Source organism: Monodon monoceros, unplaced genomic scaffold, assembly GCF_005190385.1.
Source record: "Monodon monoceros isolate NGI ecotype Baffin Bay Population unplaced genomic scaffold, NGI_Narwhal_1 Super_Scaffold_11, whole genome shotgun sequence".
NCBI classification, from domain to species: Eukaryota; Metazoa; Chordata; class Mammalia; order Artiodactyla; family Monodontidae; genus Monodon; species Monodon monoceros.
This window is the reverse complement of record NW_021703767.1, coordinates 112,462,010-112,477,378: the sequence shown is the minus strand read 5'-3', so window position 1 is coordinate 112,477,378 and position 15,369 is coordinate 112,462,010. Positions and strand designations below refer to the sequence as shown.

The 15,369-nt window shown below is 38.9% G+C and overlaps 1 protein-coding gene across 1 annotated transcript in view; it reads left to right on the top strand.

Moving 5' to 3' along the window:
* Positions 1-15,369, top strand: part of MED12L (mediator complex subunit 12L) — a 326,539-nt gene that overhangs the window by 258,541 nt on the left and 52,629 nt on the right. The window contains exons 21-27 of the mRNA XM_029214009.1: positions 4,101-4,328; positions 5,058-5,199; positions 6,839-6,959; positions 7,345-7,446; positions 8,192-8,305; positions 11,530-11,729; positions 14,713-14,901. Of these exons, the coding sequence (XP_029069842.1) occupies positions 4,101-4,328; positions 5,058-5,199; positions 6,839-6,959; positions 7,345-7,446; positions 8,192-8,305; positions 11,530-11,729; positions 14,713-14,901 (1,096 nt within the window). The remainder of the gene's footprint in view (positions 1-4,100; positions 4,329-5,057; positions 5,200-6,838; positions 6,960-7,344; positions 7,447-8,191; positions 8,306-11,529; positions 11,730-14,712; positions 14,902-15,369) is intronic.

Sequence of the window (15,369 nt, the reverse complement as noted above, 5' to 3'; positions counted from 1 at the left end):
AATTACAGTTTCCTTTGCTCCCTTGTATCTTGCCTCCAGCTTGTTCGTAAATCCTATGAACTCTGCCTTCCAGGTACATGTAGAATCTGACCACTCTTCATTGCTTGGCAACTACCACCGTGCTCCTCTCTTGGTTGGACCATCGTAGTGTCCTTCTAACTTGTTTCTCTGCTTGCACCCTTGACTCTCTTAAGTGTATTCTCAACATGTCTTCAGAAGTTATCCTTTTGAAACAGGAATAACTTGAAGTTTTCCAGTGGCTTCTCATATCTACTCAGAATAGAATTCAAAGTCCTTACCTAGCCTTTAGGATCTACTGGATCCAGTCCTGTCTTCCACCACTTTCTCTCTGTCCATTCTAATCACATGGACGTCCGTATTGGTCTCCCAACACTCTAAGCACACTCCCACCTTGGGGCCTTTGCACTTGCTGTCACCTCTCTCGTGATGCTCCCTCACACAGTTCGTTCAGGGCTCTATCTCCCTGACCACCGCACTGGAAATAGCCCCTCCCCCCGGTCTCCGTCATTCTCTGAACTTTAGCACTTTGCCCCTCCCCATTTCATACATTATGTATTTATTTACGGTCTGGCTCCTTTCTAGAATGTAAGCTTCATGAGAGCAGAAACTTTCTCTAGTTTCTTCATTGCTCTATCCCAGTACCTTGAAGAGTGTCTGGCTCATAGTAGGCACTGCAAAAACAAAAAAAAATCTGCTTAAAGAATGATCTATACCAAATCAAAAACCATGATATTTTTAATGGTATTGATAGGGAAAAATGTGAAAGTATGTTCTTTATGAAATGAATTAGGTTTCAAAATAATCCCTTATGGAATGTCTGAGTGGGTCTTAGGAACCATCTTTCCACAGAAATGTTGTAATAATAATACCCCGTATTCTTTTTTTTTTTTTTTCCTTTTCTTGCGGTAGGCGGGCCTCTCACTGTCGTGGCCTCTCCTGTTGCGGAGCACAGGCTCCGGCCGCGCAGGCTCAGCGGCCACGGCTCACGGGCCCAGCCGCTCCGCGGCATGCGGGATCCTCCCGAACCGGGGCACGAACCTGCGCCCCCCGCATCGGCAGGCGGACCCCCAGCCACTGCGCCACCAGGGAAGCCCGGCCACCCGTCCCCCGTATTCTTCTATTACTTTACAGAGCGCTTTCAGTTTCAGTTTCAGTTTCCAGTTTTCAGAGAGCTTTCTCATACAAGATTCGGTTCTTGCGACAGCCGTGTGAATTTCCCAAGGAAGCCACAGTTGGGTATATTTGACCTCTCATGCTCCTGCAGCGTGGTGAAGCATGTTAAATGAGTTAATTCAAGTAATGCACACTGGCTGTGTGGAGATTCAGGAGACCAACCATGAACTGAGGGGCTACTTAGCATCAGCACCATGGCGCTTCACAAGGGGTTACCCGTCTAAAATTTCCTGGATTAAGCCGTGGTAGAGAACTGCGTTTCTCTCAGGAAACCTTCAAGTCAGGCATTATTTGTAGCTTGGGATTACGAAAAATGGTCAAACGAAAGCTAGATGTGCAGCGACTTCTGTTTGTATACTAATAGACCAGTTTTAATGATTAGATCGGAAACATCATCTATAAAGTTGTGTAAGAATCATATTTGGAGGAAGTAGAGCATTAATCACGTCTGCTTCTGATTATTCACGTCTGAGCTGCTGCTTTGTGCCAGGCACTATGGCGGGTTATTTCCATCAAGATCTTTAATCCCCCCAACAACCCCGGGAAGTAGAAATGATTTTTCCTATCAACAAATGACTGTTCCTCATTATAAGTTAATAAATGATAAAGCCTGGATTTGAACATAAGTCATTTTGGCCTCAAGGTGGTGTTGCTTTCATTACTCTATCAGTTTTTTCTTATACATGCAAGTTTCAGAAGGAAAATGTCTGAGTTTTTGTTTGTGTGGTTTGGGTTTGGGGTTTTTTAAACTCCATATACGCCTGCAACAGGGAGTGCTAAGAATTTGAGAGTGACCTAGATGGCAGCTAACATTTCACTAAAACCTAGAGCTCATCTGGAAAGAGTGTAATAAGTGAAATATGAAGCCTAGAAATGAAGGGACATGAGACTTCACCATGAACCACAGAGTTCAGAAGAACTGCCAGAGGAGGTAGGAGGGCATCAACTTGAGAGCAGTCTCTATACTAATCGAAAAGTGAGGCTGACTCTTATAAAAATTAGGAAAGAAAAGCAGAATTCTTCTGGTTTCCAAAGACAGACAGGGGTAGATTGTTAGAATTAAATGGAAAGTTGAATAAAAAGAGATGCTGCTTTGCTATTTGCAGAACTCTGTTTCCTTAAAGACTCCGAGTATTGGGTGGTAGAGGAAACCAGGGATGTGGTATTAGGGAGGGAACTGGCAGAGAGCAAAATTTGTTTTTGTTTCATTTTTAGTGGGAAAATGAAACAAATTAAGAACTATTGCTAAGTGAGAATATATGCAGCCTGGCAGGGTTAAGACAGGGAAAAGGGAGACTTAAAAACACTGGGGACTGTATAATTCTGTCATTTTGAATAGGTCATGACTTCAGATTGCAAGCTTGTATCCTTCAGCAACCCCTGACAAGTTTTTATATAAGTTGTAGGTGAAGAAAAAGGGTGTAGAAGATTGTACTTGCTGCCACTTAGTGGGTGGCTTTAGTCCTCTCCCTTGGCCCAGTGCTTCCACGCATATTTGGTACTTAGTTTTACCTGGGACTGCTTTTTTTGTTTTTTTTTTTTTGCGGTACGCGGACCTCTCACTGTTGTGGCCTCTCCCGTTGCGGAGCACAGGCTCCGGACGCGCAGGCTCAGCGGCCATGGCTCACGGGCCCAGCCGCTCCGTGGCATGTGGGATCTTCCCGGACCGGGGCACGAACCCGTGTCCCCTGCATCGGCAGGCGGACTCTCAACCACTGCACCACCAGGGAAGCCCTGGGACTGCTTTTTAAGCATACAGATTCAGTACACCTTCAGTGAGGCCCAGGAGTCTTTTATTTTTAACAGATGCCCCAGAGGTGATTCTGAAGGAGGAAGTCTAAAGTCACTTTTTGGTAAACACTGAACTGAACAATCTCAGTTTTCTTAAAGCAGTTGTCAATGTTAACAGCTTAGGGTGAAGAATCTATATGTCTTTTCATTTTTGAGGAAATCATTCCTGGCTACTGTTTATGTAGGCGCATAAGACTAAGACATGTGTCGCCTTGATCACAAATAAATTTGCTGCCAAAACTTAATCTAAAAGGAAAAGAGTGTCTGCTGCTTAAAAGAGCTGTTGAATAGAGAAGGTGAATTGTGGCTTATGGATTTGTTATCCACAGCAATTGGGCTAGAATAGCGAAGCGTACATGGAGTCTGAGCTTTGAAATCAGGTCATCCTTCAGCCTCATCTGCAGAGCAGGGTTAGAGGGGATGCTTTCTAATTCCCTTTATAAATTTATAATATTCTGCATTTTCTTCAGATGTAACTCTGACTGTGGTAGACCAGGCTCTTAAAAAACTCTAGATACTGCTGAGATGTACAGTGTGATAAAGTTTTAGGAACAATATAATAGTTTCTGTACTCTCATAGAATGTATGTATTCCCCATATCCCCCTACTAGAACTTAAGCTCCTTGAAGGCAGGGAGTGAGCCTCTCCAGAGTAGCCACGGCACATGAACCCCCCGGATACTTTGTACCGAGAGGAATCGCTTTACAGGATGAATGATTAGGACTAAAACACCAAGTTGTTCCTGATGTGTAATCCAATCCATTTTTATTATTCTTAAGTAATAGCACTTTCCAACCACTGTTCAGACACAGTTGTTGGAAGCCATAGTAGATTCTTTTATTTTTTAAAGCATGTAAAATGTAGAAAAGACTTAGAAAATAATCAAGATTAGTACCCAGATGTCTTATTCTTGTTTTGTTCTTCCACCCATTCAGTAACTATTGAACTAGCACATTCCAAGCACTGTGTCCGGTGCCGATTATTAGGAAGAACCCATAATGCGAACCTTCTCTAGGAATACATTACAGCTGCCATTTAATCTGTCCTTAAATGAAATACCTTTCTAGTTATTTTAGTTTTGTTTTGTCTTTTAACTCTTCTTCTTGTAACCTCAGTAGTGCCTGTTCAAAAGTAAAGCAAACCATATATAATAATGTGATTCCTGCAAATTCTAACTTGCGATGGGATCCAGACTTCATGATGGATTTTATTGAGAATCCCTCAGCCCGTAGCGTCAACTACTCAATGCTGGGCAAGATCCTTAGTGACAATGCGGCCAATCGCTACAGCTTCGTCTGCAACACACTCATGAATGTATGTATGGGCCATCAGGATGCTGGAAGGTGAGCTGGGATTCACGATTAACCACACAGTTGTTGCATGGCTGCTCCTTTAAAATTAAGGGCTTTAATAATTGCCTAAGCAGACATTTGGCTTTTGTTTGTTTGTTTTTAAATCTTACTGTATTCCTGCATTTGCTTCTCTATTCCATGATTTTCTTAACCTGGCTTATTGATCTGGTGTGAGCTGCTCTAGATATAATCTGTAAGTTATCTGGTATGTTTTCAAAAGCATAACAAAAATACAAATGAAAAAGACAGATTTTGAAAACACTGGATTTAGACTGACCTTTTAATTTTTTTGATGCCCTTACAAATGTGAATTTACAGGTCAGATTTGTTCACAGAACTAAAAATATGTTAGCTGACATCTATACTGGTTACTGTTTGTTGCTCAACAGCATTAAATATTGGCTTGCTCAAAAAGTTTGTTCGGTTTTAAGTAAAGATAAAAGATACATTTTTCATTTTCTCCCAGAACTTTATTGAACAATGTATTCATTAACTGAATGAACTTTTTGGCCAAGCCAATAGAAACCATTTGAAGACATTTCCTTTCCCTTCTGCTCCAGGTTCTACTAGGTTATTTGACAAGTGGATTTTTATTATATCCTTGAATCTAAGAAATGAACGCCCTGTTTGATGATATTGAAACTATGTGTTCATTAAGTTTATCGTATGTGAGTATTTCTCTTTTGTTACTTTCTTCTCTATTCTTTTTCTTCTTTCTAGGATTAATGACATAGCCAATTTCTCCTCTGAGCTGACGGCCTGCTGCACCGTTCTCAGTTCAGAATGGCTGGGAGTCCTGAAGGCTCTTTGTTGTTCTTCAAACCACGTCTGGGGGTTTAATGATGTACTTTGCACTGTAGATGTAAGTTTTCTTTTTCATTTAAAAACTCAACTGTGCAATTAAATATTTAGCTAGTAATTTTTTTTAGTTGGCTCAGCTATTAACTGAAATGTTGTAAATTATTTTGTGTTTCTCTCCCTGAAAGCAATAAACCAGAATGTGGTTGCCAAGAATAAATAAAGGGGAAAAAATCAAAATAAAATAGATAGCCTAATCTAGAGTGGAGATGCCAAGAGTTTCCTTGTAGTTAGCTGAGATTTCTTCTGTATGGTCTCCTCAGAGTGGTTTGTTCATAGTTTTTACCAAGTGCCTTGGGTTCCTCATGGCATAGGACATAATTTAACTAAAGCAGTTTACATTCTGAAGACCACCAGTTTGTTTTCTTAGAATAAAAAAAAACATCTGAGAGTATAGGTTCTGTTGTGTGGGATCAGGACATCCAGGCTCAGATTCAGAGGGGTGTCCAGTCTTTCTCAGTGATAGTGTCTGGAAGCTTATGAAGAGATCTCCTTTATGGATCACAGATATCCTCAGAGAGCATGTTGCATCCATGGTGTGTGAATTTCTTAAAAATCCATCTGGATTCTTTATTTCTGCCTATCACTTCCATCATTTCTTGCAGTAATTTGTATTGCATATTAGTATATCTCATGTATAGAAGAACTTTATACATTTTAAAAACTGACTCCCCGTTGAAGGTTTATTTCCTAGTTCTGGTATCTGAAGACCAGGTGGATAATCCTGCTCCATTCTGTGGGCACCTAAGATGTAAAACTCATATCTGTGACCTGCTCTTCCAGACAGAAGAAGACCCAAATATTTATCTTTAACGTAGTTCCTTAATCTCTCGGTTGTTTTTTGTTTCACTTTACCTCTGCTTGTTCCCTCATTTGTAAAGTTGGAATTAATAATAGTATGAACCTCACAGTGGGGTGCCCGTAAATGAGGTGATCTTTGTAAATCCCTAACCGTAGTCACTGGCATATAGGACAACTTAATGTGGAGGCTGCTGTTACAGCTGTTTTTCTTATTATTTTCTGTCAAAGTCTTGTGAGATCTGTAAAGGGTAGAGGTTTCCACCCTGAATGAATTAATTTTCCTCCCCTTTCTCCTCTTTCATTCTCTGTCTCACTCACCTTCACTCTTCTTTAAATTTAGGAGTCGGGTGAGAATTTTCAAAGTTGTTTTTAAAACTGATTTAATTATATTACAAAATCGTTATTGGTTATTCCCAAAAGGGACTCTAAAACATTAATAAGGCTTGTTTTTCAACTAGGGGAACCTCCTTGTTTTCTGTTGCTTCCTGTTGGTCTTACCCTGCAACGCTAGATTATACTGCATTCTGCTAAAAAGGCTCATTTATGCTGCATCTTTTAGGGATTTCTTGATTTTGCTGTTTTATTGTTTTGTTTCTCAGTTACATGTACTCAAGCTAAAGCTTAGTATCTTCTTAAAGCATTGGGCGTGTGGGTAGACCTCATTCTTTGTCTTATAAAGTAGAAGGAGGCCTAGAGGGTAATGATTATAAATCATTTCACTCTGCCGGTTCATTTGCGGATTTGAGATCTTATTCGTATTGCCTACATTCTCTTAGATATTAATCTTAGATGTTACTTAAAAGGGTGTTAGGTATTAAAACGTGTCAATGTTTTTCTTGAAGGTGAGTGACCTTTCATTCCATGATTCATTAGCTACTTTCATTGCTATTCTGATAGCACGACAGTGTTTCTCCCTGGAGGACGTCGTGCAGCACGTCGCTCTTCCCTCTCTCCTAGCCGCAGGTAAGGCTGCATCCAAGAACGGCATTGGTTATTTCATTGTTGTCTTGGTGCAGTGGTTTCTAACTGTTAAAAGGCAGTGAAAAAGTAGAATTTAAGGGAACATGCATTGGGCAGTGATATGGCATCAAGGTAGAGATGGTAGGATTTATAACAGTTATTCCAAACAAAGTCACATGGATCCCAGTGGAAGAGGTTGGAAACGACACTCTCAGTACTTGTTTTTAAGGAAGGATTCAGGTTTCTCAGAAAAGCATAGACAGTGTCTTACTTTTTACCGTAAGGAGCATTTATTTAAATTATTCCAGAAAATTTAGCATAATAGAAATGTGGAAGACGTGTTCTTGAATATGTTAGAAAACTTGCTTCTAAAATCCCTCTCTCCTAGCTTGTGGAGATGCAGACGCGGAGCCTGGGGCGAGAATGACGTGCCGACTCCTACTTCATCTCTTCCGAGCTCCCCAGGCCTGCCTATTACCTCAAGCAACCGGTGAGCTGACAGCTGAAATATCTCTGATGACGCTTTCATTTGGAAGGCATATGCTTAAATTGACCAAGTAGGCTGTCCGTTCTGTAGTTTCCTTCCTGATTTTGCTGGGCTTGCTTTGAGGCGATGAAGGCATGGGGTATGGCCATTGAGAGGGCTGTCAGCACCTTTCATGTAGGTAATATCGGGATGTATTGAGAAACTCACATCAAGAGTTAATAAACAATAAAAATTCCTCTTCTCCTCAGCCAAGCCAAGCTGGTGGGCAGCATGACCCTCCAACATACTGTGTGTGTTGCTAATGAAACACACCATAGCAGCTTAGGGCAATGGTGATGCATTTATTCTTTTACTAAGGTGAAAGGAATAAGGTAAGAATTCTAGGGGTATTACTGCATTCTGTTCCTAAAGATCATTTCCGCGCACGCGCGTGTGTGTGTGTGTGTGTGTGTGTGTGTGTGTGTGTGTGTGTGTGAGAGAGACAGCAGAAGTGGATAAAAGTCCTCCTAATTTTTTGGATACATCTCTCTAAAGAGCAACACCATTGTCTTAATATTTAAAAAGAAAAGGTTAAGTAAGGAATACTGTCAGTGTTTCTTAGTGAATCCCTGAAGCATCAATTAAAGCTAGCTAATAGCAATTCAGCGCCCACAGCCTGACAATGAAAGGCTCTGCTGACCGTAAATGGTTACAAAAGATGGTTAATGATGGTGATGAGACTATTAAAGGTTTGTTGTTTTCCTCATAGGCAAACCTTTCCCCGGAATAAGATCGTCCTGTGATAGACACCTCTTAGCCGCTGCTCACAACAGCATTGAAGTGGGAGCGGTGTTTGCTGTCTTAAAAGCAATTATGATGCTTGGTAAGACTATCCTGGCACTCAGCTTGGTTAATCACCAGAAACTGAGACAAAATAATTTGTATTCAGGTTTAGCTCTAATTAATATTATTAGAAGCATATTTTTGTTTGTTTGTTCTCCTGGAAAAATTAGTTGGCATTTTCCAAGTTCATGTTCAGTTGGCCTCGGAGGAGTCTGTCCCTTATCTACAATTTTGGGGGAATTTAAATATAATACTTTTTTTGTGGCATTTTAACTGCAGGGTGTCTCATTCTGATGTACTGTAGATCCTTAGACCCACAGGGTTGTTTTGACTTCATTTGTTGGCAGAAGTCACACTTTGTGATGGACACAGTTGATTTGGTAATCTATCTACAGGTTTAAATTTCATATTATATTCTAGGTCTAGAACAACCAGAAAATTTGGGTTTTAATCTTAGTTATTCTGCTTCCACTGTGACCCTAGACAAGTTTATGTCCATCTGCTTTAGTTTTTTCATGAATGAGGTGATAATTGCAATGATATTGATACTGTTGATAAATCAATATTGGATATCACACTTTTGTTTTCATTTAATTTGTAATGTCCAAGACATCCTTATATCTTTATTGATATATATTCTCCAGGAGTAGTAGTATTGTCTTTTCTGTTCATTTACGGTGCAATACCTTAAGACATTTTTATGCTATAAATCATTTAGGATTTGAAAGATTAGGAAGTCTTGAATTCACACTGCCTAATTTCAACTTTGGGCACCCTCTTATGTTCTTGACTAAGCAAAAGTTGTCTCTAATGTTCCAAGGGAGCGTCCTTTGACTGGAACTAAATTTACTGAGTGGATAGGAATTGTTTTAGATGAGTCCTAAACATGTTTTAGAATATACCCTGACCCTTTACACTCCTGCTTGAGAAGTGTTATTCGGTGATGATGAGGAAGCATAACAGGGTTTTCATAAAACAAACTACTAAAAGTTCGCCTCAGCGCGCACGCGCACACACACACACACACACACACACACACACACACACACACACATTCCTTTTGCAATGCCCATGGGTTTTGTAGTAGAAAGGGAAAAGTAGAGCCACACGGAGGGCCACACCCTCTCCTCTGAGCTTGTAATATTGTACAGCCAACATTAAATGCTCATTTCAGTCATATTGCTCTACTCTGATTACGTTTGAAAGGAAAGCTGGCTGGTCAGTTCTATTTAATAAATATATGTACGTACCATGAAGTCAGGGACTCACATTTTTGCTGTGGTATCTCTAATGCCCATGAGAGAAACTAAAGAGTAGGTTTTCCATACACTAATGTTGGAAGTGTGAATGCATAAGTGATAGACTTTTAATGGCAGAAACCAAGACGCGTCCCATCTAGACATTATCCCCTTGATTTGTAGGACGGGTCTAATCCCAAGTACAATTTGCCAACCTCTTTAAATATCCAGATAACCGTATTTTAATCTCAATGCGTAATCACCTGTTTATTTTTCTTTGATTGCCTTTCCTTGACCTTTCTAATTGGCCCCAGTCCTTGGTAGATTTTACAGCTTCCTAAGCCATGGAGGGTTCTTCAGGTCTGAGAAGTCAGGATTAGGCTAGTTGAATGTCAGCAGACCCTTGGACCACGCAGTCCCTGAACTCTGTGTTTGTTCTATTGTCTCTACCATTACAGAAGGTTCTGGCACAGCCTTCCAGACCTTCTCTGTCATCCTAACATCTAAACTGAATGAGGATCTCCTAAACTAGGACTGGCAGAGGTGTTTGTTTCTTTGTTTTGTTTTTGCAGTTTTATCTACCTCACCATGTCGTTCTCAATGTTCTCTCAAGTCCTATCCACTAGGATCTATTTCGAATTAGGGAAATAGGGTTGTTTTATAGAATTTGGTTTCTAATTTCTGTAGTAGTTTACCTCAAGGTGCGGAAATAGTTGTTTATACACCTAAGGCTGGGAAAAACATGCTAAATGTTGGTACATGTAGAATTTGGTCTTTGTTTCAGCTCCTGAAGAGCTCTGTTGAATTAAATAAACGTCTGTGAGTGGAGTGAACTTGGTGCTTTTTTGTATGAGTATTTGAATGAGAAATGTATAATACGTAATAAGATATTGATGAGTTGAAATGTATTATTTATTCCTCCCCTCCGCTTATGATTTTATAAGCAAATATTCACTAAGCAATTCTGATTTTCTGAAATTTTTTTAGCAGAGTCAAAACTTTTTCTTGGTTGACCTGTGGGTTTTAAAAGGCTTTTTGCACTGACCCGGCCTTGGTTTCACTTACAGTGAAGCCGTGAGGGCCTCATCTAAACTCATTTGTTGGTTCCAGGAATTTTTCCTGTTCAACGCTTATGATCCTGTGGGTAAACAGGCAAGGGTTTGGAGGCTCTGTTGTCATTTGGCAATCTTTATCACCAAATTATATTAATTTCTCACTTTTAAAATATGACAATTACTTGTCTTTCATGGCTAGAGAAGATTTCTTATTTCCAGCTATTCAACCATTCTGCTCAGTTCCCCTCCCCGGCCCCAGAACCTTGTAATGAGGAAAACACTTTCCTGAGCTTCGTTTTATTGAGTGTATTAGAGGTTGATCAGGTGAGGTTTTCTAATTTGGATGTTTACAGAGAGGAAAGTGAAAGACATGGGTTATTCAATGAATGCCCTGTTTTCCAGGGCTTCCTTAGTATGCATTGCCCTTTTCCATTCCCAGGGAAATAAATCTCTCTTGTCAAGAAGTTGCTAGTAAGGTGGGCTAAGGCAAAACTTTTCTCTTGACCTATGGATAGAAAATAAGTCATTGTAAGAGAAGAAATGGAAAAGGGACATCTAGAAGGGTGAGTAACCCATTTTTTCCTTGTCTATAAGTCAAATGAATTTGAATACCGTTCATGCTTGAAATATTGGTGAAATCAATGTTCTGTGATTATTAAGTGTGATTCATAATGGCCTTTCCAAGTTTGGTGAAAGCATACTTAATTCTGTAAACGAAATAAAGAATGAGTCTTGAACATGTTTTTTTTGTTTGCTTGTTTGGTTGGTTTTTTTTCCCATGTCCGATGAAACTTCTCAGGGTTCTAGCATTTACTCTCTCAATCCCTTCTCTCTATTGCTGAACAACTGACTATGCAATGATGATCCCATTCATATATTTTAAATCCCTGAATGCTTGCCTCATTTATTTCCCAAATATTTGGCAATATTTTGAATGTCTGTGATTTTGCTTTTGTGATTCTGTTATTTAGGAGATGCCAAAATTGGCAGTAACAATGTCGGCTCTTTAAAGAATGACGACTTCACCATGAGGGGTTTACGACGTGACGGAAGTGCTGATGATATCTGGACTGCCTCACAAAATTCAAAATCCTGTGGGAAAAGCATCTCCATAGAAACTGCCAATTTAAGGGAATATGCTAGATATGTACTGAGGACTATCTGTCAACAGGTATTCTTCAGATTTAATTTGCCTTTAACTTTGAGTATGTAACTGTTCTTTGGAGAGAAATGCCCAATATTGTAGGAAACTTGTACATATGTGGTCCTCTTTTTCCTGCCAACTTTATTTTGAAATCATGTCAAATTTGCTGAAAAGTTGTAATAATTATAAAGAACTCTAGTATGCCCTTTATACGGATTCAGTCATTGTTTACATTCCACCACATTTGCTTCATAATTCTATTTGTGTGTGTGAATGTGGCCTCGTATACTTTTTAATGTTTTTCTTTTTACTGAGCCATTTGAGAGTAGATGGCATGCATTATTCTTCTTTACTTTCTAATATTACAGCATTTATTAACATAACCAAACTACAGTTATCAAAAGTAAGGAGATTTCGCATTGGCATGGTAATTTTTTCTCACCTATAGGCCACATTCCAGTTTTGTCAGTTGTCCCAGTATTGGCTTTGTCTGAAGTTTCCTGTAGATTAGCTTCAGATTATGCTTTCCTGGCCAGGATACTGTAGAAGTATGTTATGTTCTTTCCTCTCAGGTAATCACATCTGAAGGCACATGAGGTTCATTTGCACCTCACTGGAGATGTTAATTTTGATCAAGTTGTCTCCATTGTATGGTTTTTTGATTTTTCTATTGTATAGTTATTATTTTTTCCCTTGCAATTAATAAACAGTTTTGGGGAGACACTCTGAGACAGTGCAAGTTTTCTGTTCCTCATCATTCTTCCCCACCTCACATATAGCATCCATTCTGATTCTTGTCCACACCAGTCTTTACTACAATGGTTGCAAAATGGCTTTTCCCAACTCTTCCACTCCCTCCACATTTATCAGTTTGCATTCTACTCTAGGAAGAGGCTACCCTTTTCCTCCCTCCCTCCCTTCCTTCCACTCATTCATTTTTTTTTATATATGTTATAATATACTGTCCTCAGTTATTTTCATGTTCAAATTATCCCACATTTGTCCAGTGTGAATCAATCTTTTCATGCTGATTCTTGTGTTATTTTGACACGTCTCTCTCTCTTTCTTTTTTTTAAATAACAAGTATTTTCTTACTTTCTGACCTATCTTATACTTCCCTGCCCCAGACCTGGAATTACTCATTCCTTCATGGAACCCTGGTTCCGTTTAGTAGAGGACGGTATTTAGAAACCAAGATCCGAGCACTACGTGTGCTCGTTGCTATGCGCAATGTGTGTTCATTGCTTCTAGGCCCTTTCAGCAGACAGATCTAGGGGGAAAAGAACATCCATGTACATAAATGTGTGTGTGTATAATCATGAGTTTATACCGATACCTCCAATTCCAATCAAACTGCACAAATTTTTGTTTGCATTCCCTCATTCCATATTAATACCGCCTTCTTCCACAGTAAGAACCCTGGCTACCAATAACATCAACCATTTACTCATTGGTTGAATTCTACAAAACACCTGAAGTAGTTTCAGAATTACTACCACTATACCACTATGAAAAACCAGCCTACTAAAAGGAGTTGAGGATTTGTTTGTAGCTCTTTTTTCCCTAAGCGTTTACAGTATTATGTTAAAAAGTTATTTGACCTTTCTCTTTCAGCGTGGATATGTTATTCACTTGAAATAGAGTTGATTTCATTTGGTTTTGTTTGTGTTCAGTTTAGATTTCTTTTTCTACCCTAGCTCTGTCTTTAGAGTAACATACTTCCAAAGGTCAAGGAGCAATAGTGTGTATTCAGAGAGATGTACATCTCCCTCCCTCATCTTTTCTACCCTGGGTTCCTCCCTGCCCTAGGTGATCAATTTCATTATTTCTGGTTTTTCTTTCCATTTTGTATTAAATTCTCCTTCCTTCTATAAAAAGGCCTACCATATATACTCTTTTTCACTTTGCTATAGATATAATGTTGACAGGGTCATGTTTTTCTTAAGGTATACTGTAACCATGGTAAAAGTTAGCTACTAGTCATATAGATATTGAGAGGGTACTGAGCTGTGCGTTGGTTTCTAACTGTGGGTACACATTGGAGTCACCTGGAGAGTTTAAAAAATATTTTGATGCTTAACAAATTGCTGATGTCTGGGTAGCATTGCCTGAGATTGATTTCATTGCTCTGATATGGGGCCTGGGTTTGGAAGTTTAACAAACTCCCCAGGTGATTTTAACGGACAGCCAGCATTGAGCCACTGATGAGGTGGTTAAGAAACAGGTTTCCTCAGAAACGTATCTGGGTTCAAGTTTGGCTCTAGTACTTCTGATGATTTCTTACCCCATCTAGTACAAGAACTTGCCTTTGAAAAAATGATGAAGAAAAGCTGTTTAAAAGAATTTTAATTTGGCGGAAACTCCCCAGAGGTCCATTAGCCATATGCATCAATAGCCTTAAATGTTTGCTATCCCCCTTGACCCAGCAATTGCAGTTCCATGAAATTATCCTAAGAAAATAATTGTACAGAGGATACATGTGCACAAATATTTATTTACAATGGTAACATTATTCATAATGATATCAAAAAAGGAAGACAATTTTCTAAATGTTATACTCTGTCCTATCTATTAGTGGAATGTATTATAGTGCATTCCATAAAAATGAAGAATACATATTAAAATATAGAATCACTACTGTTATATAGCAAGTAAAAAAAATGATTACAGAACATTACTTAGAGCAAGGCCTCATTCTCCGACTGAAAACACATACCAGTATTTTCTTTATTTAGCCTTTTCTGCCCCTGCTTTATTTTTTGCGTATTTCCTTTTTTGCATTCCTTTTTAAAAACTTTCTATAACCAAGATTCTACTTTGTATTTTTAAGAAGTCAAAATACTAGAAAATTTGCTTGTAAGCCTTTTCCCTCCCACTTTTTCCACCTAATATTCTTTAAATTGGAAGATTCCTGTCCGCTTTCTGTTGTGCACCATGAGTTTAGTACATATTACGTATGCATATTGATGAAAGTCTCTGCCTGTCAATATAACTGCTGCATTATTTTTAGGAATGGGTAGGAGAGCATTGCTTAAAGGAACCTGAAAGATTATGCACAGACAAAGAACTTATTTTGGACCCTGTGCTCTCAAATATGCAAGCACAGAAATTATTGCAACTGATCTGTTATCCTCATGGCATTAAAGAATGTACAGAGGGGGACAACCTACAAAGACAGCACATTAAACGCATTCTTCAGGTGAGTGATAATAGTGTAAAGATTGTGTTTTTGTCATTTGACACACTCTTTGTGTTTATAGCAAGAGTTACTCTGCCTCTTTTTTTTTTTTTGTCATTGCTAAGTAATTCTTAACTTCAATTAATTCTATTTTTGGGATTTGAAAAATTGGCATTTTTATTCCCCCAATTTTCTGTTTTGTGTAATTGCCACACTTTATTACTGGGTAGTACAGATACTGCAAATTGTGTATAACCATTATATAAATATTGATATGTTAAGTCAGTACTGTGTTTACATGAGAAATAAGCTTTGTAGAGGGACTGTCTTAAGTATATTATTAAAAAAATATCGAAATCATTTTTTTATGTGGTTGGTTAGATAGATTTTGGGAGAAGAAATGTTTGTCTGATTCATTTACAGTGCCTAGCAGAGTAAGGCACATTATTTTAATGTTCCTATTTACTTCTTTGTGTTTATAATGAGCAT